General features: G+C 37.2%; 2 protein-coding genes across 7 annotated transcripts in view; one reads left to right on the top strand and one right to left on the bottom strand.

Annotated features, from left to right (window-relative positions):
* The window catches only part of LOC113049549 (relaxin receptor 1-like), a 31,695-nt gene extending 11,760 nt beyond the window's left edge, over positions 1–19,935 (top strand). The window contains exons 4-18 of the mRNA XM_026211981.1: positions 143–248; positions 464–535; positions 2,162–2,233; positions 2,843–2,914; positions 3,066–3,137; positions 3,326–3,400; positions 3,521–3,592; positions 4,526–4,597; positions 5,737–5,808; positions 6,078–6,149; positions 8,556–8,627; positions 13,592–13,821; positions 16,387–16,797; positions 17,659–17,871; positions 18,842–19,935. Coding sequence (XP_026067766.1) covers positions 143–248; positions 464–535; positions 2,162–2,233; positions 2,843–2,914; positions 3,066–3,137; positions 3,326–3,400; positions 3,521–3,592; positions 4,526–4,597; positions 5,737–5,808; positions 6,078–6,149; positions 8,556–8,627; positions 13,592–13,821; positions 16,387–16,797; positions 17,659–17,871; positions 18,842–18,981 — 1,823 coding nt within the window. The 3' untranslated portion in view covers positions 18,982–19,935. The remainder of the gene's footprint in view (positions 1–142; positions 249–463; positions 536–2,161; positions 2,234–2,842; positions 2,915–3,065; positions 3,138–3,325; positions 3,401–3,520; positions 3,593–4,525; positions 4,598–5,736; positions 5,809–6,077; positions 6,150–8,555; positions 8,628–13,591; positions 13,822–16,386; positions 16,798–17,658; positions 17,872–18,841) is intronic.
* Positions 19,936–22,783: 2,848 nt separating this feature from the next.
* Positions 22,784–24,235, bottom strand: part of LOC113049547 (stAR-related lipid transfer protein 13-like) — a 47,036-nt gene continuing 45,584 nt past the window's right edge. For all 6 annotated transcript variants that reach the window (XM_026211978.1, XM_026211976.1, XM_026211979.1 and 3 more), the window contains one exon: positions 22,784–24,234. In XM_026211978.1, coding sequence (XP_026067763.1) covers positions 24,117–24,234 — 118 coding nt within the window. In that variant the 3' untranslated portion in view covers positions 22,784–24,116. The remainder of the gene's footprint in view (position 24,235) is intronic.

The raw sequence follows: 24,235 nt of genomic DNA, 5'->3' as shown, positions 1-24,235 counted from the left end.
TCTTATCTAAAATGAAATGAAATTGACTAGCCAACCATAATCATTATTAATATGGAAATTATTGCTTGGCAAATAGTACCATTCAGCATTTATTTTCGATGAGCAACACTCCAATGACCTGTTTATGTCAATTTGTTTTCAGTGTTAGATGTCTATCCAGATGTGTGTCATTGTGAGGGTCGGAAGGTGAACTGTAATGGCAAAAACCTCCTCCATGTACCTGTTGTGTCCTCTAATGTAACTGCACTGTAAGTATGACAGAGTATAACTCTTCCATTATATATAACAACTAGACTCTGAAATGTCAGGGTTACTGGTTTCAGAGGGCGATTAGGTACTAACTGGCTCAAGCGGAGCCAACTAGGACCAGCAACTTTTTTTAATCAACAGGGAACAAGAAACAAATCACTATATTTGTTTTCCAAATGTAATAGTTGCTATTTTCCTCCCATGCTGCCTTCAGAGAACTGAACAGTAACAGGATCGAATCTCTCTCTCGTGATCTGTTCATCCGCTACAGACACCTGGAGAGACTGTGAGTGACACATCTCATCTTCTCCTTCCCTAATCCTTCTTTCTTTTATCTCTTATCATTTCTCCTTGCCTCGAGCTCAAGTCATGATTTATATATAACGATTAGCCACAGCTTTGCAATGATGAGTTTTCCATTTTCTATAAAACACCAAACAGAGAGGTTTCAGAATATGTATGTATGTGTTTACTTAAGGGTTCAAAACAACACCTATGAAATTATGAAATTGGCCAGTTGGATAATAACTTTAAAAAGAACTGCAAATTGTAGTGGAAACTGTAAGAATAATAGTCTCTCCCCAATGTAAGCAAAACAAGCTGTTCAAATTGAAGAGTTTACATGGCCAACAATACACTTGCCATTGTCAGATGTGAAAATAAAATCATTTGAGACGTGCATGATTATGTTTGTGTGTGTCAGAGCTCCATGCATCGACATAATAGCACCTTATTTTATTCAGACTCCTCATTACCTTACATCTTTTCTTTCTGCTGACAAAAAAGAAAAAAAAAGAAATCTTAATTTGTCACTAAGTGCAGTGGAGGTTTTAAATCTCAAGTTCCTTTGTAGATTTCAGACAGGATGACGTTTTTATTGCACATCAAAGTTCAGCTGTGAAGCTCTCAGTATAGCCAGACAACATTTCCTCTTAGACAGATGAAGAAAGACAGAGAGAACCCCTCACAAGACATCTCATTAATTAATGATAATAAATGACAGACACTGCATCGAATAGAGTAGCTAACCAGCATGGTCATAGTTTGGTCTAAACAAACAAACAAACAAAAATGATCTTTGAAAGGTTTAGATATGTACAACACATTAACTACAGATTAAAAACAGGTAGTATGTCTTTTGATCTGCATGCGAGCTCCATAGTTCATTAATTGTGTAGACATAGTTCTATTTTATATCTAATATGCTGTGTTATGCGAATTATTTGTTTCCAATTGAAGGGTTTATAAGTGTACTTCCATTCAAACGTTTGAGGTTGGTTCTGATGTTTTTGAAAGAAGTCTCTGTGCTCATTAAGGCATCATTCATTTGATCAAAAAGCAGAGTAAAAATATTATTACAATTTGAAATAGCTGTTTTCTGTATGAATGTATTTTTAATATTTTATGGATTCCTATGATGGCAAAGCTGGATTTTCAGCAGTGGACTGTTTTTTCAAATTGTTCTAATATGCTGATTTAGGGCTCAAGAAACATTTCTTTTTAAAATTGTTACATTTACTTTAAACAAAAACCTTTGTAACATTATAAATATCTTTACTGTAACTTGCAAGAAATGACTGACTGACTAAATATAGACCAATCATTACACAGTAACTTAATAATAAATGCAATATTGATTTAATTTAAATAGAAACTATTTTATTATCTGAGAAGAGCCATGAAATGCCATGAAAACCATGAAACCTACACACTGTTGAATTGGCTTCCAGGCACCTGGCAACAAATTATACATTATTCAAAACTTTTATACAACAATATTTGACTGCAGGATGCTGCAATTGACTATTCATTTCTTTAGGGGTAAAACTTTTTTAATGAGGCAAAAAAAATACAGAGCGCACCTAGAGCGCTACCTCAAACTGCAATGAATATTCTCTCTCTCTCTCCACAGACATTTGGAAACGAACAGTATAGAAATGATCTCCAAGAGGGCATTTTCAGGACTAATCTCTTTGCGTAAACTGTGAGTGACGTGTAAATGAATGGAACGACTGTGTGTGTGAGACTGTGCACAGTTATATCAGTGACATGTCGTGTATAACATGACATTCATCCTTCCCTGAGCTCCTGTTTAAATAATTGTGTAACTGTACATCGCTGACAATCTGTCTATGTAATTATGAGTGTCCCATCTGTTTCTTCCTATCAGCCAGCTTGAGGCTTTCATCATCTACCCATTCATATAAAAGAAAAAGAAGGGAAAGGAGGATGTAACAAAGAGGATGGTGGATTAGGCTTGATTCAGGCAGAACAGATCCATGATCTAAGAATGAATTTTAATGCATCCTCCTAGTGCTAATGCTTCAATGTGTTCACGGGCTCTTACATTCAGAGTTGTGCTTCAATACATACATAATCCACATTAAACTAATACTAATCAGACAGCTAATATAAAGAAGAGACAGAAAGGAAGGAAGGAGACAGTAGAGGAAGGAGGAACAGTAGTGATGGTCACAGCAGAGGGTCTTTGTAATAATGGCACATTTAACCCATTTAAACATCAGATCTGCATTAATGTGGCCTTCTCTTTCTCTTTGTCTCATTCTGTCTCTCTCTTGTTTTTTTTATGCAGTTTTTTGAGTCAGAACAGAATTGCATCTCTGAAAGCGGGAATCTTTAGTGACCTCAGAAGTCTGGAGTGGCTGTAAGTAGAAAAGCACATACACACTCACATTATTGATCAAATTGGATGCCAGGTGTGATTCGGCTGGGAATTGCAATTTCTCTTTCTTTCTTTGTCTCATTCAAATTTTTGGTATTCTGTAATTATTTGATGTAATTTTGTCTGTGTGTAGGATTCTGGATGAAAACAGACTATCATCCATGCGTCAGAAGTCTTTTGAAGGCCTGAAATCATTATTTTTCCTGTAAGGATGACTTGCTAATTTACCTTGGCAGACATATCAAAATGATGAATTTTGATATACAGTATGCAAAGCTATTGTGCATTGGCCTATGAAAGTGTATGCCTGTTTTTCATTCATTGTAAAGTAATTTCTTTGTTGATTGAATTGTATTGCTCAACAGTGAGTCTGCATATCTATATATTTTGCAGGTCTTTATTAAATAACTCTGTCGAACAATTTCCTAAAACTTCGATTTGCCTTGAGATGCCCCGTCTCAACTGGCTGTGAGTTAAAAACATAGTACTTAACTATCTTGATATCCTATGTGAAGTAGATAGATATAAAATATTTATATTTCATAAAGAATAATGTATTTACATCACTGAAGCTGTTTCTTTCTGCAGGGAAATGGAGGGGAATAGAATTTCATCTCTCTGGGCGTCTAGTTTTAAGAACTGCTCCTCTCTTACTGTCTTGTGAGTATCCACAAACCATACATGCACATTAATGGGATGGGATCCAGGGCATTTACAGTATAGACTGTTTATTTGTCACAGCTGAGAGTGAGAGAAGGGGACAGAAGTGGGACTCATCTACAGCTTCTTCTGTGTCTCTCACAAATAAATACAGATTTAGGTTAAACTGAATAATTCAAGACCTGAGTAGATTAAAGACATCGGAAGTGAATAAATGACAATATTTACTCATGTTTTAGATGTACATGTTGACGTTTGAAGGACAGTCTGTCCTGAGGGACCGAGCCTGCAGCATCATCTTCAACTACAGGCACTTTTATGTCCCAGAAGTTGTTTTTAATGAAAACTAACCAATTTTAGTATTTCATTATTTATTTTTACTTAGATGCATGGTGAACTTTTATTAGTTTGCAAATAAATGAATGTGAGTGTATGACTCAAATGTGCTTATACAATAGTTAAAGAAACACTCAGAATAAAAAAAATACTCATTTCATTGAAGTGTAAATGAATATTCCAGCATCTGACAGGCTGAATTCTCTCTTCTACTCGTTCGGTATGTTACTGAACCTTACATCGACTGAAGTGACGGTGTGTTTGTTGTGATATCTGATCCAATCTCAATTCAAAGCTGTTGTAGTTATCAACACAGGCCAGATTTATCCAAATATGTAAATAATGCATGTCTTTTGATACGTCCAGTGCTTTTCAGACCTAATCTGGGACTGTCAGTGTGTCCTTGTGTACTCAAGCAATATGGAAAATGTTCCTGGAAGCATGAACCAGATGGATAGTTCTTAAGTTTGATCTTAAGACCCAGCAAATAGGAAGAGCTGATTTACATATAGATGTACAGTATTTGACTTGGCCTTGGTGAATTGGGGTATATTTTGAGGCAGTGCTACAATACACATGTTTTTTTTTCCGGTTTAGAGCATTGAGAAGAAATCGCATCAGCACAATAGAGGAGGGAACATTCACAGACATGCAAAGATTGATAGACCTGTGAGTATACACACAAACACATGCACACAAGTAAATGGAGGCATTCATTTTTAGGAGTCCCTAGATTACATTTTTTTTCACCATTTTTTCAGTTCATTGCTTATATAAAATGTGTGTGCTGGACAGAAAGAAAGAGATTGTATTTATGAGCCTTTTAAGGGTTAGTTCACCTTCAAATGAAAAGTCTGGCTCTTGTTCTCATTTACTCACCCTCATGTTGTTCCAAACCCGTATTTCTTTTTTCTTCTCCGGAACAGAAAAAAGGATGAAAAATGTTTACATGGCTTTCTCCCATACGCAAAAGCATATCAAAATGAAAAGCAGAAAAGGGCAGAAGTTTGTATAGATTCACAGCTAAGGTCGAGGCCAAGAGTCAGAGTAAATAAGTTAAGTTTGGCTCATTCTGACAAAGCAGTCACATGGCTTTAAAAGACAATGAATATAGTGCACATATTTTGTCTATGAAGCACTTTTTCCCCTTCATTTTCCCTGTTCATGTTTTTTTGTTAAATAGAAAAAAACTACATTATTCAGCACATCTTATACTGTCTTCTGCAAAAGAAAGAAAGAAAGTCATACAGGGTTGAAACAATGTGTGGGAGAATAAATATATGGTGGCCCAGTAGTGCACAACAGAACTAAATCTCCATGACAAAACAAACACAATGAGATTAGCAAAAAATCATGGAAACAAGATGCAACACAATGAAATTAGCACAACACAACAAAAACAAGCCGCAACATATTGAAAACAAACCACAATACAACAGAATTAGCACAACACACAGGAAACAAACCGCAACACAATGGAAATAAGACACAACACAACGAATTTAGCACAAAACAATGGAAACAAGCCTCAACACAGAAAAATGAGCACAACACAACAAAACTAGTCCTATGTGTTGTGTTGTGTTGTGTTGTGCTCTACTGGGCCACTATAGATCTATCTTTTTTAACCAATCTTTGCTGAGATTTGTGGGACAAGAAGAGAGACACCTGCAGAAATAATTTCAGCCTGATAAGCACAAACCTTGGAACAGATCTTCAATTTGAAGCTATTCTTTTTAGTTTAATTTATTTCATGAACGATTAAGTTGAAAAATGAGCTGCTGAACTTGCTTTGACTTGATTTACAGAGACGTGTCTATGAACAAGATCAAAGACCTACCTCCATCTCTGTTCCAGAACCTCCAGAACCTGAAACAGCTGTAAGAGCCACATTCTGCACTTTTTTTTATTTCTGTTGCAAAGGGTGTTGTTTATCAGTTCTTGTTCCAAGTTTATATTTTTATAGATATTTCTCAGTGGCACAATACTTCAGTGTTCATTTTGCATTTGTGCTGAACTGCCCAGTGATTCATTGACTGGTTGAAAGCCTCTTCAGACAAAGTGACAGGCCTTATGAATCACAGAAGCAAAGTGTGGACTTCATCGATAACTATTTTACTATTTGTGTCTCTCTGTGTGTTTGTTTCAGAAATATTTCAAACAATCCCCTGTCACACATATATGACAATCAGTTTGACAGTCTGGTGAATCTGCAGTCACTGTGAGTAAAAACCACATCATTTAAGTTATTATACTGATGCTGTGTAGTAGGGTAGATCTTGTATTTATTCATGTGTGTTCACAATGTACATAGAAATCGATATCATATTTACAGGTGCTTCTCAATAAATTTGAATATTGTGGAAAAGTTCATTTATTTCAGTAATTCAACTGAAATTGTGAAACTTGTGTATTAAATAAATTCAATGTCTTTTGTTCTTTTCATTATGATGATTTTGGCTCACATTTAACAAAAAAACCCTCCAATTCTCAACAAATTAGAATATGGTGACATGCCAATCAGCTAATCAACTCAAAACAATTGGAAAGGTTTCCTGAGTCTTCAAAAATTTTCTCTCAGTTTGGTTCACTAGGCTACACAATAATGGGGAAGACTGCTGATCTGACAGTTGTCCAGAAGACAATCACTGACACCCTTTACAAGGAGGGTAAGCCACAAACCAATCATTGCCAAAGAAGCTGGCTGTTCACAGAGTGCTGTATCCAAGCATGTTAACAGAAAGCTAAGTGGAAGGTTTGTCAGGCAAAATCGATTCAAGAATTTCACAAGGAATGGACTGAGGCTGGGGTCAAGGCATCAAGAGCCACCACACACAGACGTGTGAAGGAATTTGGTTGCAGTTGTCATATTCCTCTTGTTAAGTCACTCCTGAGGGGTCCTGCCTGGGCTAAGGAAAAGAAGAAATGGACTGTTGGGGTACAGTGTCATCTGCTGGTGTTGGTCCATTGTGAAATGGAGAATCTATGGGGTATTGAGAAAAAGGAAATTGAGAAACAAGAGACCAAACAATGCAGATGAGCTGAAGGCCACTGTCAGAGAAACCTTCCATACCACCTCAGCAGAGCCACAAACTGATCACCTCCATGCCACAGTACAGTAAATGAACATACTTTCCAGAAGGCCAACAGTTCAATAAAAATGTTTTATTATTATTATTATTATTATTGGTCTTATGAAGTATTCTAATTTGCTGAGATAGTGAATTTGTGGGTTTTTGTTAAATGTGAGTCAAAATCATCACAATTAAAAGAACCAAAGACTTAAACTTCTTCCATCTGTGTTCATTTAATTTATTTAATACACACGTTTCAAAATGTATGTAGAATTATTGAAATAAATTAACTTTTCCATGACATTCCAATTTATTGAGAAGCATCTGTACATGCCCCTCACGTTCGATACATGACTACTGGTCTCAGCATGTGATCAAGCACAGACTGTTAATCAGAGAACAATTAAATATCTAAAGTCACATTGAATGAGCTCTTTACACATGCTCTGATTAGGCAGTCAATTAAAGTTACAAACACATATTACATTAATCTTAAACGATGGGTTTTATTTTAAGGGTAGGGGTTGGAATAAAGAGCTTGGAGGTTTAACAAGCATTCAGGTGCTGTCAATGATCCTTGCATTTTCCACAGTCTCTTGGAGAGAAGTACAGTAGCTCACTTCTGCTCTGTAAACCTGCACTACGTGATTTACAGAATATTCCTGGATCGACATCAAATGTTGTTTCTGGAAATTATTTTCTTTCAGCCAATTATAGCCCCAGGCATGTTTAGTGGTTAGAGGACCAGGACACACATATAATCCTTAGGTTAAATAAAAATAGAACCAAATTAATTGTTGACATAAAGTAAAATTAAAAAACAAAAGTTGTCATTTTATGTATTCTCACTACTTTATATGCACAACAACTAAGAGTGAGTTCAGCCAAGCCTATAGTGAGTTCTGCTGACCACGGTCAGAAATTAGCAAGGCTTTATCAAAAAAAGTTTTAGTCTTTCATGTTGTATTCTATACTGATATTACACTATATTTTATTGCATTGTAGTTTAGGACTGTTAGGAAGATTAGTATGTGTTTTAAGCATTTGATGTAAGTAAATGGCATGCTCTGTGTTTTAATATGGTTTTGATTATGGTTATAATTAAAGAGGTAAAACTGCACCTGAAAATCAGTTTAGGGTAAATTTTGCCCCTGGTCAAAAAAAAAAAAAAAAAAAAAAAAAGTACCATTAATTTTGGTTGATTGTGTGTTATTAACAACCAGAGAGAGAATTATGCAGAGGTAAAATAAACAAAAAAATAAATAAATAACCTTATAAATGATAATTATCTTGACTTTAGGCATACCATATAATCACAGTGAATGTTGTTTTGCAGTCCACAGATGTAGATGATCTGTTTAGTAACGTCCAGGACTGCAGTTTTCACTAGACTTCTGTCTGTAAAATATTCATTGATATTTTTCTGGGAGTTATGCCAGTCATTATTCAGCTGACTTTACTGGCCTACCATTCTTTGTTTAATTGGCTTTGAAAATTTACTTTTATTCTGGATAGATGAAGGTAAAATGTGCATCTGCTCATTCTGTGTGCAGGAGTATGGAAGAGGTAGATATTCCCAACATCAACATCAGGATGTTCCGACCCCTAACTAACCTCACGCACATGTAAGCGTACTCAAAATTACAACTACATATGTAAATTAAATATGTAATATGTGACCCTGGACCACAAAACGTCTCAGGTTACGCATGTAAACATGGTTTCTCTTCAGGAACTCAAGCTGCATCAGAGAACGCTTTGGGAACGTCTCCAGCGTGACCGACTCTGAATCATGTTTGTAATCAGACCAATGGATGGGCGAGACACCATCGGCAGGTGACGTCAGAGACCAGGAAGCTTAAAAGCATGTGTGGCAAAGTCGGCATTTAGTCTCAGGAATGAAGAAAGCACCGGCAGAAATGCTGGAAGTGTAGCACTGCGACTCAGCATCTTGTTCCCTCGAGGAACCATGGTTACATACGTAACCTGAGATGTTCCTCTTCAGGAACTCGAGCTGCATCTGAAAATGCTTTGGGATTGAGAATGCCCACACCACCAGACTTACAAATCTCTGTCTAGTGTGGGAAAATGCACAGCTAATTCGGGAAGAGCCAGGAGTGGCTTGCATATCCAGTCTACAGAACCTGAGAAAGGTTGGGAGTGTGGATCAACCCGTAGTGTCACAGATGTCCCGCATGGAGACACCCGCTAAGAAGGCCTTGGATGCCGCCACACCTCTGGTAGAGTGAGTCTTGACCCCCAGGGGCGAGGGGAGATCAGAGGACTCGTAGGCTGTAGAAATGGCCTCTACAAATGGCCACTCTTAGGGGGGCCATAACAAACAAATTACTGGTCCGCCCTTCTCCACAGGGCAGTTCTGTGGACGGACGTATGTATCCAGTGCTTGCAATGGACACATACAATTAAACTTCTTCTGATCTGGCTCCCTATAGGGAGAAGGAGTGAAGGCCTGGAGTACAACAGGCCGTGGTGTAGAAGAGGGGACGTTATGGACATACCCCACTCGAGGGTAGAGAAAAGCTTTGGCCAGACTGGGTGCAAAATCTATATAGGACGTGGCCACGGAGAGGGCCTGTAGGTCCCCATTCCTCTTAAGAGGAGATATCACTTACAGGAAAACCGTTTTTGTAGTGAGAAGGCAATTTGAGATCTCCTCGATAGGCTCGAAGGGAGGGCCACAGAGAGCCACAGCCAGGTCCCACATGGGGACACGAGAATGTACCGGAAGCTTCAGCCTCAGCACACTGCAGAGGAAACGTGTAACTAGGGGCTGTCTGCCCACTGACTGGCCACCCGAGAGGGGCGTGGTAGGCTGCAATGGCCACCACGTAGACCTTCAGGGTGGAGTGGGTCAACCCTGTGGAGAAGCGGGCCTGCAGGAACTCCAGCACTGTACCAATCGGGCAGTTAACTGGGTCGAGCTGGCGGTCTCCGCACCAAGAAGTGAAAAGCTTCCATTTCAAGGCATAAAGTTACTAGTAGCAGACGGACCCTATCCCAGTGCACTCCCACCAGAACATGCAGAGCATGGAAGCTCCGGCATGGAGTGCCAGCTAATTTCGCAGAAAGCACTCATCCAACTTGCTTTTCTGTTGTTCAGCCTTTTTCTCGATAGCCGACTCTGAATGCTCCACTCCAAGGTAGATGTAACATGGGCAGGGAGGACAATGCTTTTTTGACCCATCCATTGGTCTGATTACACACATGATTCAGAGCCAGTCACGCTGGAGGTGTTCCCAAAACGTTCTCCGACTAGCTACTCCGAAGTGGAACCATTCTTTAGTCGCTGGGGTATATTTTTAGCATTAGCAAAAAAAAAAAATTGTATAGGTCAAAATTATCGATTTTTCTTTAATACCAAAAATCATTAGGATGTTGCGTAAAGATTATGTTCCATGAAGATATTTTGTAAATTTCCTACCGTAAATATATCACAACTTAATTTCTTGATTAGTAATATGTATTGCTTTGAAACTTAATTTGGACAACTTTAAAGGCGATTTTCTCAATATTTAGATTTCTTTTTGCACCCATAGTGCGAACTACGGGGGAGCTAGGGGGAGCTCGGCTCCCCTTAATAAGACATGGGCTCCCCTGAAAACGAGAAATCTGAAATTTTGGGGGGTCTCAAAAAATACTGACAATGTGAATATTTTTAAGTGCAATTTCAGTTTTGTAATGTGATTATGATGGCAAAAATATTATTCATTCATGCATGACGGCGATTAAAACCTAATTAACTTGCAACTGCAAGCACTGGTAAACCTCAAGCCAAGCCCACTGTGAAAACGCATGAAGCTGAAGAAAAGTAATCTCTGGGATCCTAACCCCTCTTGCTTCGAGTCCTCTCTCGCGTTAAACTGGAACAGCCAGCAGTGGAGAGACTGGAAGAGCCAATATGCATGGCTGTGTGTTAAGGATGGAAGCTTGGGGTGCATCACTTTGTAACGCGTTGTGTCAGGAGGGGGAAAAATATGGATAGCTCACAAAGTAATTAGGCCAGACAAAACTCACGGAGGCGATTGACATTTAACAAAGACTCGTTTTATTTCTCCAATCGAACTCGGGCAATTGTCTGTCCCATGTTCCACCGTCCACAGCGTAACCAAAACAAAACAAACAAGATTAAAACAAAATGATTTCCAAACAGAGATTACTTGCATACATGGGGGATTCGAGTCGCGCTTGTATACATTATCATACAGAGTGCATACCGTTTTACAGGGAGCGCGCAGCTCTTAAAGGGGCCACATTTTTTTCCACTCGTTGCAACTTGTAAGGACGCAAAAAACCTTCTTCTGTCTGAAAAGGTACCTGGCACGCACTTGTCTGAGGAGTGGATTAATGATTAATGCTCAGAACCAGTCGCGAAAAATTATATATAAATACAGGGACAGCATTGCACACAAGATGTCCATTGAAGTGGCATTGACTAAGCAAAAGGCGATTCTGGCAAATAAAGTAATTGAGGTGAATTCTAAATTAACGGAGGAGACCGCAACATCATTCAAGGCTGTCTTCCTGACCTATCAATTTGTGTCGATAAAGTATAATAGGGCATATTGTGTTATGTATCTTTGTAAGTCATTATATGTCCTTTTTTGAGGCACTCGTGTCGATAATGTATAATAGTGCATACACTTGTAGCTGTTGTAAGTCCTTATTTGAGGCATGCGCATGTGCACGACCTCCACCCCCCCCCCCCCCCCCCAAAAAAAAAGAGGTGGGCTCCCCCAAAGGACACGGTATAGTTCGAACACTGTTTGCACCCAAATAGTTGTATCTAAGCCAAATATTGTCCTATCCTAAAAAAAACACACATCAATGGAAAACGTATTTCTTCAGCTTTCAGATTATGTTTAAATCTTAATTTTTTCGAAAAATGTACACTTAAGGTTTTGTGGTTCTGGGTCACATATATACATTTATAATTTTATCTTTTGTACTTTCTTTGTCTACCTTTGTCTGTTCCATATTTAATTTTTTATATATGTTGATACCCTTGTGTGCCCTCTATGGAGAGTTATCAGTATGTTCCAGACTTCCTCATACTTCATAGTCTCTCATGAGTCAAGACAAACAACAAAAACCTCCATTAAGCCAATAAGTCACACAGCACACCCTCTAAGTGAGATACAGAGAGAAGTCATTACTGTTGAATGTGCACTGGATGGTAACTGTCCATCGCAGGGTGAATGATAACTGCATTTGAAAAGTCAAACCTGCTGGTAAATACAGCTCAACTTGAACTCTTGATTTTTCGAAGGTGACAAGATTGCTATGCTTCCTTAGGCTTAAGAATTATCTTGAACTTATCTTCAATAAAATGTAATATCTCCAGAACAGATGTGAAATGGAAATTAAATAAAAAAGTAGTAGAGTGAAGGCCCTCAGAGAGATTTTTAAATGGAATGTCATTATTTCTTTATGAGGAATCAGTCCCCTCCACACCAAGGACTGAACAAAAGAGCCGCCGCATGCCAAGGAGAGTTGCTGCATCGAAGTCTTTACAGCTCTGAACCTCACGTTGAACCTGTCTGCACTTTGATGTGGAGATGAGGTTTTCGGGATTGTTATTTTGCAGATATAAGCTGCACTAGAAATTCACTTTTGATCTGAGACAGCCCCACTCTAGCAGACTGTGACAGTAACAGAAGGTTAGCTCTGCATTTTACAAACCTGTTGATGAGATTGATGAGGGGTACATGTGAACAGAACTGTTTGGATGTTTTGTAGTGACATTTGTTTTAAGAACAAACTGAGGAACAGATACTATGCTTGTGCTGAAGTGTTTGACTGTGCAGCAGGGTAAAGTGTTCATTCAGGTATAAGGATTAGGTAAAGGTTTTTATTTAAACGTGCTCAAATATGTCATTTTACATTATAAATATGTTTTTTTAGGGATTCTGCCAGAATTGACTCGTGCTGATTCTAAATTATTTTATTGAATCTGTGGAGCACACATACACAAAATTAAATTCCTGTTGTATGATGATTATGAATAATAATTAAAGTGGTTCATATGACTTGTGTGATATGTTCCAAGTTCTCTGAATCCAAATGAAAGCTTTGTGTAGCACTGAAATCTCAGCCATAGGAGTCAAACAAAAGATCAGTGTTCACTTTAAGTAGTCTTTTTTTTATTGGGTATTACCAAATAAATATTTGTTCAGTTGTTTATGAATCAGACTTAACTGTGTTTTGAATATTGTTTCAGTGTTCACTGGTTGACCGCTCAATGAGTGATTTTCAAATTAGTCCTATTTAAAATGTCCATTATGCAAAACTATAGAAGCTGCATTGACTATTTTTTTATCATACTTTTATGACACATTTATGACACAACCCCGGTCCTTAGTCAACTTATTATACTGAAAAATAAAAGAATATCAGGATACTGTACCTTTCTGGTTCCACAGAAGTCATACAGGTTTGGAAAACATGAGTAAATGATGAGAATTGTAATTTTTTGAGTGAAAAAACATTTTTTAACCACAAAAATGCAATTATGTGTAAAATAACTTTGCTTTTTCTCTTTTTATGTCATTTATGTGTTGGACCATTTCAGTTATTTTAAGCGTTTTGAATTCTGTGGATATTCTCCCAATGTGCGGAGCTGCAAACCAAACACAGACGGAATCTCATCCTTCGAGAATCTGCTGGCAAACATCATTCTGCGCGTGTTTGTCTGGGTCGTCGCCTTCATCATTTGTTTTGGAAACATCTTCGTCATCTGTCTACGTTCCTGTTTTGCCTCAGAGAATCAACATCACACAATGGCCATCAAATCCCTTTGCTGTGAGTCCATTATGCATCAAACATGAGCGTGACACAACAAGTAAGCAGCTCATACTCAACCCAAGTGAAGCTCAGATGATCAATCAGTCCAAATTCATTTCATGCATTAAAAAGTGAGACAAAATCTTGCAAACTCAAATTAATTGTCTGACTACCAGATAAGAGTGACATTTCTACATCTCCACAATACAATAACGTAAACACCTAAAGTCAAAATTAAATAGCATTCACATGGCATTTTAATTCTGTAATACTTTAAAATTCAAACAAAGTGTTCAACTAGAAAATAGATCTCAACTATATTTTATCCATTAGGAACTGATTGGATTATGAAAGACTTTCTATACCAGAATGAAGCCAGTAGATTTAAGAATTTTCAATATTTTTGAAAGAAATCTTCAATGCTCACCAAGGCTGTATTTAGTATATTAAAATCAAAACAGTCAAAACAATAATAACATCATTCCAGTTTCAATAAGTGTTTTGTTTGTTCATGTAATACTAATTTTAATTTAAACGATTCCTCAAGTTGAATTTTCAGCAGCCATTATTCCAGTCGTCAAATATCCTTCAGAAATCTTTCTAATATACTTCTTTCAGTTTAAGAAATATTTATTTACATTATTATTATTTTTTTTTATGTTGCAAACAGTTGCTGCCTTTTCAGTACTGTTTGATAAATAGAAAGCTCAAAAGAAAGCTCATTACTTAAATGAAAATTGTCACAAACCAAAAGTCTTTATTGTCCCTTAATAAATGTAATGAATCCTTTCTGCGTAATGGTGTCAGCCCACAAAATAATTAAAACAATAGAAATACATAAATTATTTAATTTAAGCAGGAGACAGGATTGCCTGACAAACACTTTTTCTGAACACGTTTTCTGAAATGGAAGCCTGTGAATGCAAGGTCTAATTTTGGAAGTCCACAGGCGTCAGACAAACAGGCTTAAAGGGTCGTCGTCCCCTCTAATTGGAGCAATTACACACACACGTGCCATTATACACACTCAGCTAATCATACACATCAACACATTACTCTGAAACTCACTAAATTATACATCTATGCAGTATCACAAGCTTTTAATAAACATCAAAACACAAACACTCTTTCCCGCCCGCTAGGCAGATAAATTATTACAACAGTTGGCATCTTTAGACACAGAGAGAGAGAGAGCTTTGTGACTTATGCACGACCTCGCTGACACATGACGCACACTGCAACAACACGACTCGTACCTGGGCACACACACACTTTCATTCAACTACAGAAATGAAAAGTGTTATTAGAAAAGGTTGGATCAGCTTACGGTATCTAGAGCTGTTCAGCTGAGGATCAGAGTCTGAGGACTAATCTGTGTCTCAATGATGGAGAGAGATACTGTAGCAGACAGGGGGCTGAAAAGAGATGGATAGATGAACAGATGGCTGGAGAGGTGCAGTTTTTAACCCACATAGAGTTGAAAGGACATGTCTCTCTCTCTTAAATTATCAAAACCTGCCGCCCCCTCAGATGAGAGACATGCAGAGAGAGGTTAGAGCTCCAACTCTGGAGTTTCCCACTGGCTGACAGTGGCTAGAATAGGTTTAGTAGTGGTGGTGAAAGTTGGAGGGGGAGGGGGAGGGTTTAGCTGTCTCTGTAGGCCTACTACTCATTCAACTAGGACTACAATAACACGGTATCATTTCTTGCTTGCAAAAACCCATTCACAGTGTGTGAAACATCTCACCTTGGCATGCTCTGATTTTGATGAATGAAAACCGAAGTGGGGAGAGACATCTGTGAGGGAAAGAAAATGATTTGGAGGCAGTGCAGTGAATGAAAGTGTGTGGCTGATTTGGTGCTTGTTAATTATCAGCTGAATCAACTGCTCAGCAGGTTTCTGGGACACACAAATAGAGAACTGCAAAAAAAAAAAAAAAAAAAAAAAAAAAAAAAAAAAAAAAAAAAAACCAACCCTAATAACAAGAGACACAAACTGGCCTGACCATGCACACACACCACAGAATTAAATATAGCACAAAGAGCTAGAACAAGACTGACTGATGGAATATGAATAAACAGATGGATCGACATTACTATTCCATATTGTTTTTCTGTTTACATGTGTTGAGCTCTGTTTTAATGGTAATCAAAATCATGTCTAATTAATTAAAATCATGAAGCTTACACAATTTAAAAGCAATTTATTGAAAGTAAAAAAAAAAAGCCCTACAAAATGTTCATTCCGTAAAAAATAATTTTATATTTAATAGTATCATAACATTAAGTAATGTAGGCTATTTCTGTCACAGTTTCTTCAAGTTAAACCACACTTCCTTTTTTTTTTTTTTTTTTTTTTTTGATGGATTGCCATCAGGAACTTTAAGTTTCTGTTATGATATGATGATAGTTGTTCTAAAAAAAGCTTTAAAATTCTCATGAAGTGACTCGAGATTTTGAGGCTTAAGATAGGTGGTTAGACAAGACTGTATGTATGGCAGATGATCTTATAGATGAGAATTGATATATAGATTGACGAACAGGTGTTAAATAATATATTATTTATTTGTTTACCTCTAATAGGTGCAGACTGTCTCATGGGTGTGTATCTGCTTTTCATTGGTGCCTTTGACATCAAGTATTGTGGCGAGTACAACCGTCATGCTCAGATATGGATGGAGAGTCTGTCCTGCCAGTTGATTGGCTCTCTGGCCATGTTGTCCACAGAGGTATCCGTCATGATGTTGACCTACATGACACTAGAGAAGTACCTGTGCATCGTCTTCCCATTCCACCATTACCGTGCCGGACGAAAACAGACCCTGTGCTCACTGACCTTCATCTGGTTGCTAGGATTTATCATTGCTGTTATTCCCTTCTGGGATAAACAGACCTTTGGGAATTTTTATGGGCGGAACGGAGTATGCTTCCCTCTTCACTCAGACCAGACGGAGAAACCTGGAGCCAGATGCTATTCTACAGCTATTTTTCTCGGTGAGGGCAAAGTGCAGTGAAGTGTGTAAAGTTTGTACTGTGTTTGTGTGAGACCTGGATAAGCCAGTGTGTGTGTGTCTGTATCATTCTCTGGAGGTGACTCAGCTTTAAATTGGGCTTTTCCAGAGTTATCTAATAATTTAACTGCATTTCCCGGGAGATTCAACAATGCTCTTTTCTTTTTTAATAAAGTAAACTCAGAAAAAGATCCTCCCTTGTAACAACAAAAAAAAGGTCTATAATCACTATTGTTCTAGTTTTCCAACAAAAGTAGCTAAGCATCCTTAAGGCATGGTAAATCTCTTTGGAAAGACTGTATAAAATATTAGGATTTGTCTTCAGAGAATACACACTAAATTAAGTTGAACTAGCCTAAGAATTTTTAATTTCCCCATCGTCAGTCATTTGTTTTTAAATGGAGTAAAAAAAGACAATAAAAAATTTGTCCAAAAACCTAATAAAACACAAGTCTATTTTCCATATTTAGTATATATATATAGATGTATGTATATACTAAATAAACTATAAAAAATTCCTTCCCAAGTAAATGTTTTGTTTTGAGTACGGGGTATTTAAAAAAAAACTGGAAATCAATTCAGTCAATTCAATGCAGTCATTAGCACTAGAAAATATAAAATATATAACAAAAATATTTTTGTGTGTGTATATATATATATATATATATATATATATATATATATATATATATATATATATATATATATATATATATATATATATATATATAGTAATTCTAAATTGGGGAAATGAGTCAAATTCACGTTTGTTGAAAAGGTTATTTAGCTCAACACAATGAACTTGACGTTGCTAAAGATTTGTGTGTGTGTGTTTCTTCGTCAGGTCTGAATCTGCTGGCCTTCGTGGTGATTGTATTCTCTTACTCCAGTATGTTTTACTCCGTTCAGAAGACAGCGAAGACAGCACGTCAAACAGTATTTGATCGAGAAGTCACAATTGCAAAGCGATTTTTCTTCATTGTGTTCACTGATGCTATGTGCTGGATCCCCATCTTCCTCTTAAAGATACTATCACTACTAAGAGTACATATCGCCGGTAAGCAGATCCGTGTGAACACATATTACAAGCAGAAGCTAATATGTGTGAAAGAACACACTGACAGGATATTATTTATAAGTGTATCACTTAACTCATAATTGCCGTGACCGCAGTCTGGCTGCACATTAGCTAATGATCTGAATGAGGCAGCTCATTAATATTATACCATGCTTAAATGAGACCTGTGTATTGCAAAGCCTAGCCTGCTTTCCAGTTAATAAAACTGCAATTCCCCAAGTTTGTTCTTGTGGATGTTTGATCGATATAGAAGGATTTTTCAGAGATTTACATTCTCTGATCTGGCCTCTCCACTAAATATTGATTTGATTTTTTACTTTTTGAAACTCGACACATTGCACAAACACAATTACTATACATAAAAATAAACTGCGTCACATGGACGACAACTAAACACACATACATCCACAAAAAATAAATATTAAACATTAAAATAAAATATCAGTGTAGGTACACTATGCATTTTTAAGGTAGAATATAAGGCACAAAGATATCCCTTTAAGTGACAAGATGTTGTACCCCTAGGTAAATATATTTTTTTCAACTAATATGCTGTCTTTTCTAGGGGGGTTACAGCTCTTAATATGCACATTACATCTGATGAATGGGTATCAATTTTTTAAACAGTTGACTTTATCAAGTCCCAATGAGCCAATTTCATTCTTTTCCTTAATCCTGAATTTTAAGCCTGAATCCAGATATAACTGTTTACTCCTTGTACAAATCCGGAGTAAACATGTGAGTTAAGCAAGTAGCCGGTCTGAGCCGAGAGGCATATTTTGATTAGTAGATGGCTGAGGAACTGAAGCCCTGGGCACAGGGAGGATTAGACATTCAACCGCTATGAGCACCCATGAACACTTATCAGCTAGAATGGCTTTGCAGTTCTTCCCTTGGACAATACGGTTTAATCTGCACTTTCTTTTCTCTCTCCCTCTGTCTCCTCCAGGTACCCTCATTCTGTGGGTGGTGATTTTTATCCTTCCCATAAACAGCGCCCTGAACCCCATCCTGTACACTATCACAACCAGCGCCTTTCAGCAGAAACTCAAACAGTGTTTGAAATATCGCTGTCAGCAGACTAACTGACACACACACACACACACACTATGCACATGCTCTAAGATTAATATTCCATGTGGAATAAAAGGTTAATAGATGACAGGATAATGACCACACACACAAGATGCTCTCATCCTCAGCACAAGTTAATAAGGCTTGTAAGAGCCTGTAGGGTTGAAGTAATGAGAGCACACACCGCAACATTCATATTCAACCAGCAGTCCATCATAAACAATATATGCTTATGCAAGTAAAACCAAGCCTTATATGAAAAACTAAGAAATGACAAACATGCAAATCCAAGAGACTTCAACTGCCGTATAGACTTAGAGCAGTGTGTGTACATGCAGGGTAAGCCAAACTCTGTGGCTGTCAGAGAATGCAGGGAGGAAGGGTTCGGGACAGACCCCGGTGGGCTGAGGATTGGAACCCTTCCGACTGATTTAATTGCATTTTTAGTGTGCTTGTGCTGATGTGTTTGGAAAACAAAGAGGCAGGTGCATGCAGTCAGGATAAAAAAAATGACCAAAAACTATATGGTGGTGAAGATCACACTAAAACCAATCCTAGCATCTGTGAAAATAATACAAAGAAATACAGATCTTTATGGTGTTCACGTTGGCATCAAAGGACACATTTATTCCAGATTGCGGTTATTAAGATTCCATGAAGTTATTGTATAAGTCTATTATTTATGGAATTCACGGCTTTCATTTTCACCGTCTGCTGTAATTTGTCAGTTGTCTACAATATGTAAAATGAATGTAACATCCAAATAATTGCAATGAATAAATTATAATTATTTCATTACATTTCATTGCACCGGTTTGTCAGAATCATCCTCTGTTCTTCTGCTCTGACGTATATGTCTTACCACTAAATCAGCTTTTAAGAAAGATTTATAGACTTCATTACCAGAGAGCAGCTTCACTGGATAAAGACATTCATGAGCTCCCTGGACTGCACACACAGTCCTAAAAAGCATCCCAGGACCATCACCTGTCTACTGAGCTGGATGAAAGTTTGCGGTTAGACTTTTAGTCTCACAAAGTTACATAGCATACAACCTGATCCAGATTTCAATGTATTCTGTTTAAAAGCTGTTTACCCAGGACATAAACTCTTATCATACCTGCTACAAAATGCCTTTAAACAAGAATTTGACTGTGTAAATATGGAAAATCCAGTGACTATTTCATGCTCTTTACCAGTACTTTATTAGCACATTTTTGTTTCCATGCACTGAAATTACCTTGACTGCCAACCTATCATTTGACTGCTATGGGCATTTCATATGAGGCTGAGACAATGCTTTGTTTTGATCTCCCAGCTATTATTTTCAATGGGTCCTCAAATCAGCAGTGGAGGCTCATTTTAATAATCTGTATAATAACCTTACACCGATTTAGAGCTTATAATGTTGCATCAGGAACAGCTAATGCTACATTTGATCCGGTTACACAATTTTATTCAAGTATATGCTGACATAAACAACATTTTTACAAGAAATCCTTTCTAACGGGCCTGAAATGTGGCTTTAATAATTTTTTTTCAATCACCTGAGCCAGCCAAGCTGTCAGACAATCCATTTATCAAATCGATACAACAGATGAGACACAATCAAGACAGAAGAGAGAAAATGAGAGCGAGAGAAAGAGAGAGAGTGAAAACATCGCAGTAAATCAAAAACCAACCTCATCTGTGACCCTATGAATAAAACTTGCAAAATGCATTTATGCGACCTGCCACATCAAGTGCTACGGGGAATTTTTTAAAGGGAGACAAATAAATCTACAGTAGTCAACATTTGAAGTGGATCAAAAAAACACAAGAATGTATTTTAGTTTTAGGACAACTTTGATGAAAGGTTTTGATCCACCGAATGTTGACTAGTGTATATTCTTTCGTTATGCTGTAATCTGTAGCAGAAGATAACAGAGGAAGCACAAAAGAACAAGGAAATTAATTACTCTTCAAAAGACCACTGGCCTGTGAATAGCTCTGAGCCAAGCTGCTTGAAATAACAGGAAACACTTTGGTTTCTAGGCAGGTGATCAGCAGGATGTTACTTTCCATTATTCCTGACATGCTATATTATCTGAAGCCCCTTTGAATTGGGACGTCCTGCGTCTGGGGTATCCTGGGTGTAGTGGGTAAGTCCTTTGCTTAAACACACATTGGTCCTGATGAATTTAACTTCTCAAGTATATAACTTGTTTAATAGATGTCAAATGGCTATAATTTCCACATGGTTCACTTGATAAATCTGGAAATACAAACTTATCTAATCTTTACCTCAACTAAACTCAACATCGGGGCCTGTGACATGGCTTGTTTTCAGTGGAGGAGTGTAAAGTATATTCACTCATACTGTACTAATTTGAGGTACTTGTAATTGAGTATTATACATTTTGACTGTTTTGCTACCATTGTATGTATCAGATTTTCATTCTGTGGGTCTTGTATGAGTGTCTGAGGATGTTTAAGCATCCAGTCGTCACCCAGTAAAGTTTATCAAGCACTCATGACCAGGCGTCCAGCTGTCCTTTTCTGGTTACTGTTGTGTTGAAATCAATAATGCAATGACTATTTTTGAACATATTTATACCTTTCTTGAACTGCTTACTTCTTTCTTTCTCTATTGGAGGTCAAATGAGTTTCTATGAAGACTTCCCATTCAAGGAATAACTCATAGACACACTCTATTCTTTCTAAAACCTTGCTGCTTTGGGGTAGCACTATTTAATCAGATGCTAAACTTGCTATCAAGCATGATGAAACTCCTAACTAACTCTAGCAATGAAACATTTATTTATTTATTTTTTTGGAACTGTTGCGTTTCATCTGTTTATTTGTCTTATTATTATTTTAAGATGTTTAGCTGTGCATGTGGTTCTTGACAGTTCAAATCGTGAATCATGGAAAAAAGTTCACCAAGCTTCCCATGGCCCATATATGGGCTACATGCTGCAAACACAGCAAGAGTTAACAGGCAGAGAATGAAACAAAACATTCTGATTGGCTAAACAAAGAATTCAAAAGCAACGGACTGGTGCTTTAATTTTCTATAATTACAGAAACAAAGAGGCATCACAGTTCAACGTGACAGATATTTTGGTGATAACTTTCAGGGAATATAATTTTTTTATAAAATAATTTAATAAATTAAAATCACTAACAGCTCCTGTAATGATAAAATGGTCTGCTAATGACAAAAAAAAAAAAAAAAAAAAAATCTTTCTGCAGTTGACAGAGCTCGAAATGTCTCTGTGAATAAACTAAACTTCCTTTAAAAATCCAACCCATTGTGTATTGTATTTCTGGCCATTCTAAACACATTTCAGTCTCATGTAACATTAAAAGGTGCTTGGGAACTGCCGCCTGTTAGGCTGTCTGCACAGCATAATTGGCCAATTTTAGACACTTTAATAATTAACGAGGCAAAAAATAAGGAGCGCTTTATCTCCCCAGAGAAATGACAGCTCACAAGGAGTTTTCACTGTGACAGGGCAGACTGTCAGCCCACAGACCGAGACTCAGACGCAGTAATTACTCTGTATCAATCAAAATAAATTTGTAATGAATACCGTAGAAAAGCAGCTTGTATAAATGGGAGCTCTCCATCACTTTCCCTAAAATACATTTACCGACATGTTTGCCCACTAAACCTGTGTCCTTAGGTGTCCTACAACACCTAGTGCCAGCAGGACACCAATGTGGTCTAAATGGATTGCTGCACACTGTAAGACACCTGTTAGCAGAATTAAATTCTGTTTTCAGGCTTAACATCTTGGATTGTAAAAAAAAGGCAAACAGAAACACCAAAACTTTTTTTTCCCCTTTATTTTAATTGCACTGGAGGCTAAATTGGCACGATACACAAGAGAGTATGACTGAAAATGTATCAAATCAACATTATTATAAAATGACACCTGTGTTTAACACTGAATTATCGATCTATATATAAACAAAACAAAAAAGCGACTTGAAACAATCAAATAATCAATATATGTAAATGGATTTCTGTACATCACAAAAAGCACACATAACCACGTTGTGGGACTTGAACCATTTCACTTTGAGGCAGAATGCTTAAAACAACATACATGCAGTTATACTTTAAAATAAATAGAATACTATTATTACATAATGCCCTGGTGAAACAGCACCGATTTAATGACAAATATAAGATGAAAAACAAATAGTCAGTTTTCTATTTAGTTGCTCAAGGCACCTTTAAGAACAGTAATAAAGAGTGTTATCTAATTATATCACAAAAAAATATTTTTTTAGCTCTAGAGAAGATAGAAATGTAAAAGTAAAAAATTAAAGCTGTATTAAAGTCTTCTGAATATCATTCCCATGGATTCCATGCAGACTTTATTAAAACTTCACAAATGAAGTTTGCCAGATGCAAATGGCTGATGCAAATAAATAAAAAGGGGGTAGGAGAAAAGGAAGAAAGGGAACAAGGTCACAAATATAACTAATGTATACTGTATCAGTGGGAAGCGTGTCATATTTGTTGAACAGCACCAGTCTCTATGATTCTGCTGGACTGATGATGTACAGAATGAAAAGCACACAGGGAGCTTATAACAACAGACCCAGTGTCTTATAAATGTAATACATGCTTGGTTGTTTCTGTTTGCCAGCTGGTCATTATCAGTGCCACATGGCAAAATTCCTGTGCAATTAAAAAAAGCGAAACTTGTTTACATTTACCCTGAGAATGAATGAGCTGTTTGACAGACCACATCAGATTGTTAGACAAAGAATTTATGGCATAACATGTCTACATAGACCTACTGCTTAACACAAACCGATATAAACACTCACACAATCGAAACACAAGCAAGATTAGACGCAATCTCAACAGTATGATTGTGAGCTTGAGCTTTTTTCACATTAATCCCCCATGGCTTTTAAAACCACAACAGGTTTGTTTTTTTGCATAGTCCTTCTACTATTCTACACAGTACTGTCTTCCTTTTCATCAATTCCTGAACTGATTAATAAATCAGGTAAAAAAAAAAAGCCATTCTCTACTATTCTTACTCTTCCACTTTCTGACTTGCGAGGCCATTTTGGTTTTGCACCTGTGCTCTCAGAATTTTAATTCGTTATCATTCAAAATAGTCTTAGATTTAACCCAAGTGGGTTCAGAGTTTGGTCTCAGGTCCTTGTGGCGACAGAACAGGGAAAGAACTTCGTATTCTTGCAACCTCCATTGCACACAGATGACCGAACACTTTGTTATACCAATCAGGAGAGCGCCCCC

The sequence above is a fragment of the Carassius auratus genome, chromosome 30 (genome assembly GCF_003368295.1).
Source record: "Carassius auratus strain Wakin chromosome 30, ASM336829v1, whole genome shotgun sequence".
Taxonomy (NCBI): domain Eukaryota; kingdom Metazoa; phylum Chordata; class Actinopteri; order Cypriniformes; family Cyprinidae; genus Carassius; species Carassius auratus.
This window is presented reverse-complemented; position numbering and strand designations above follow the sequence as displayed.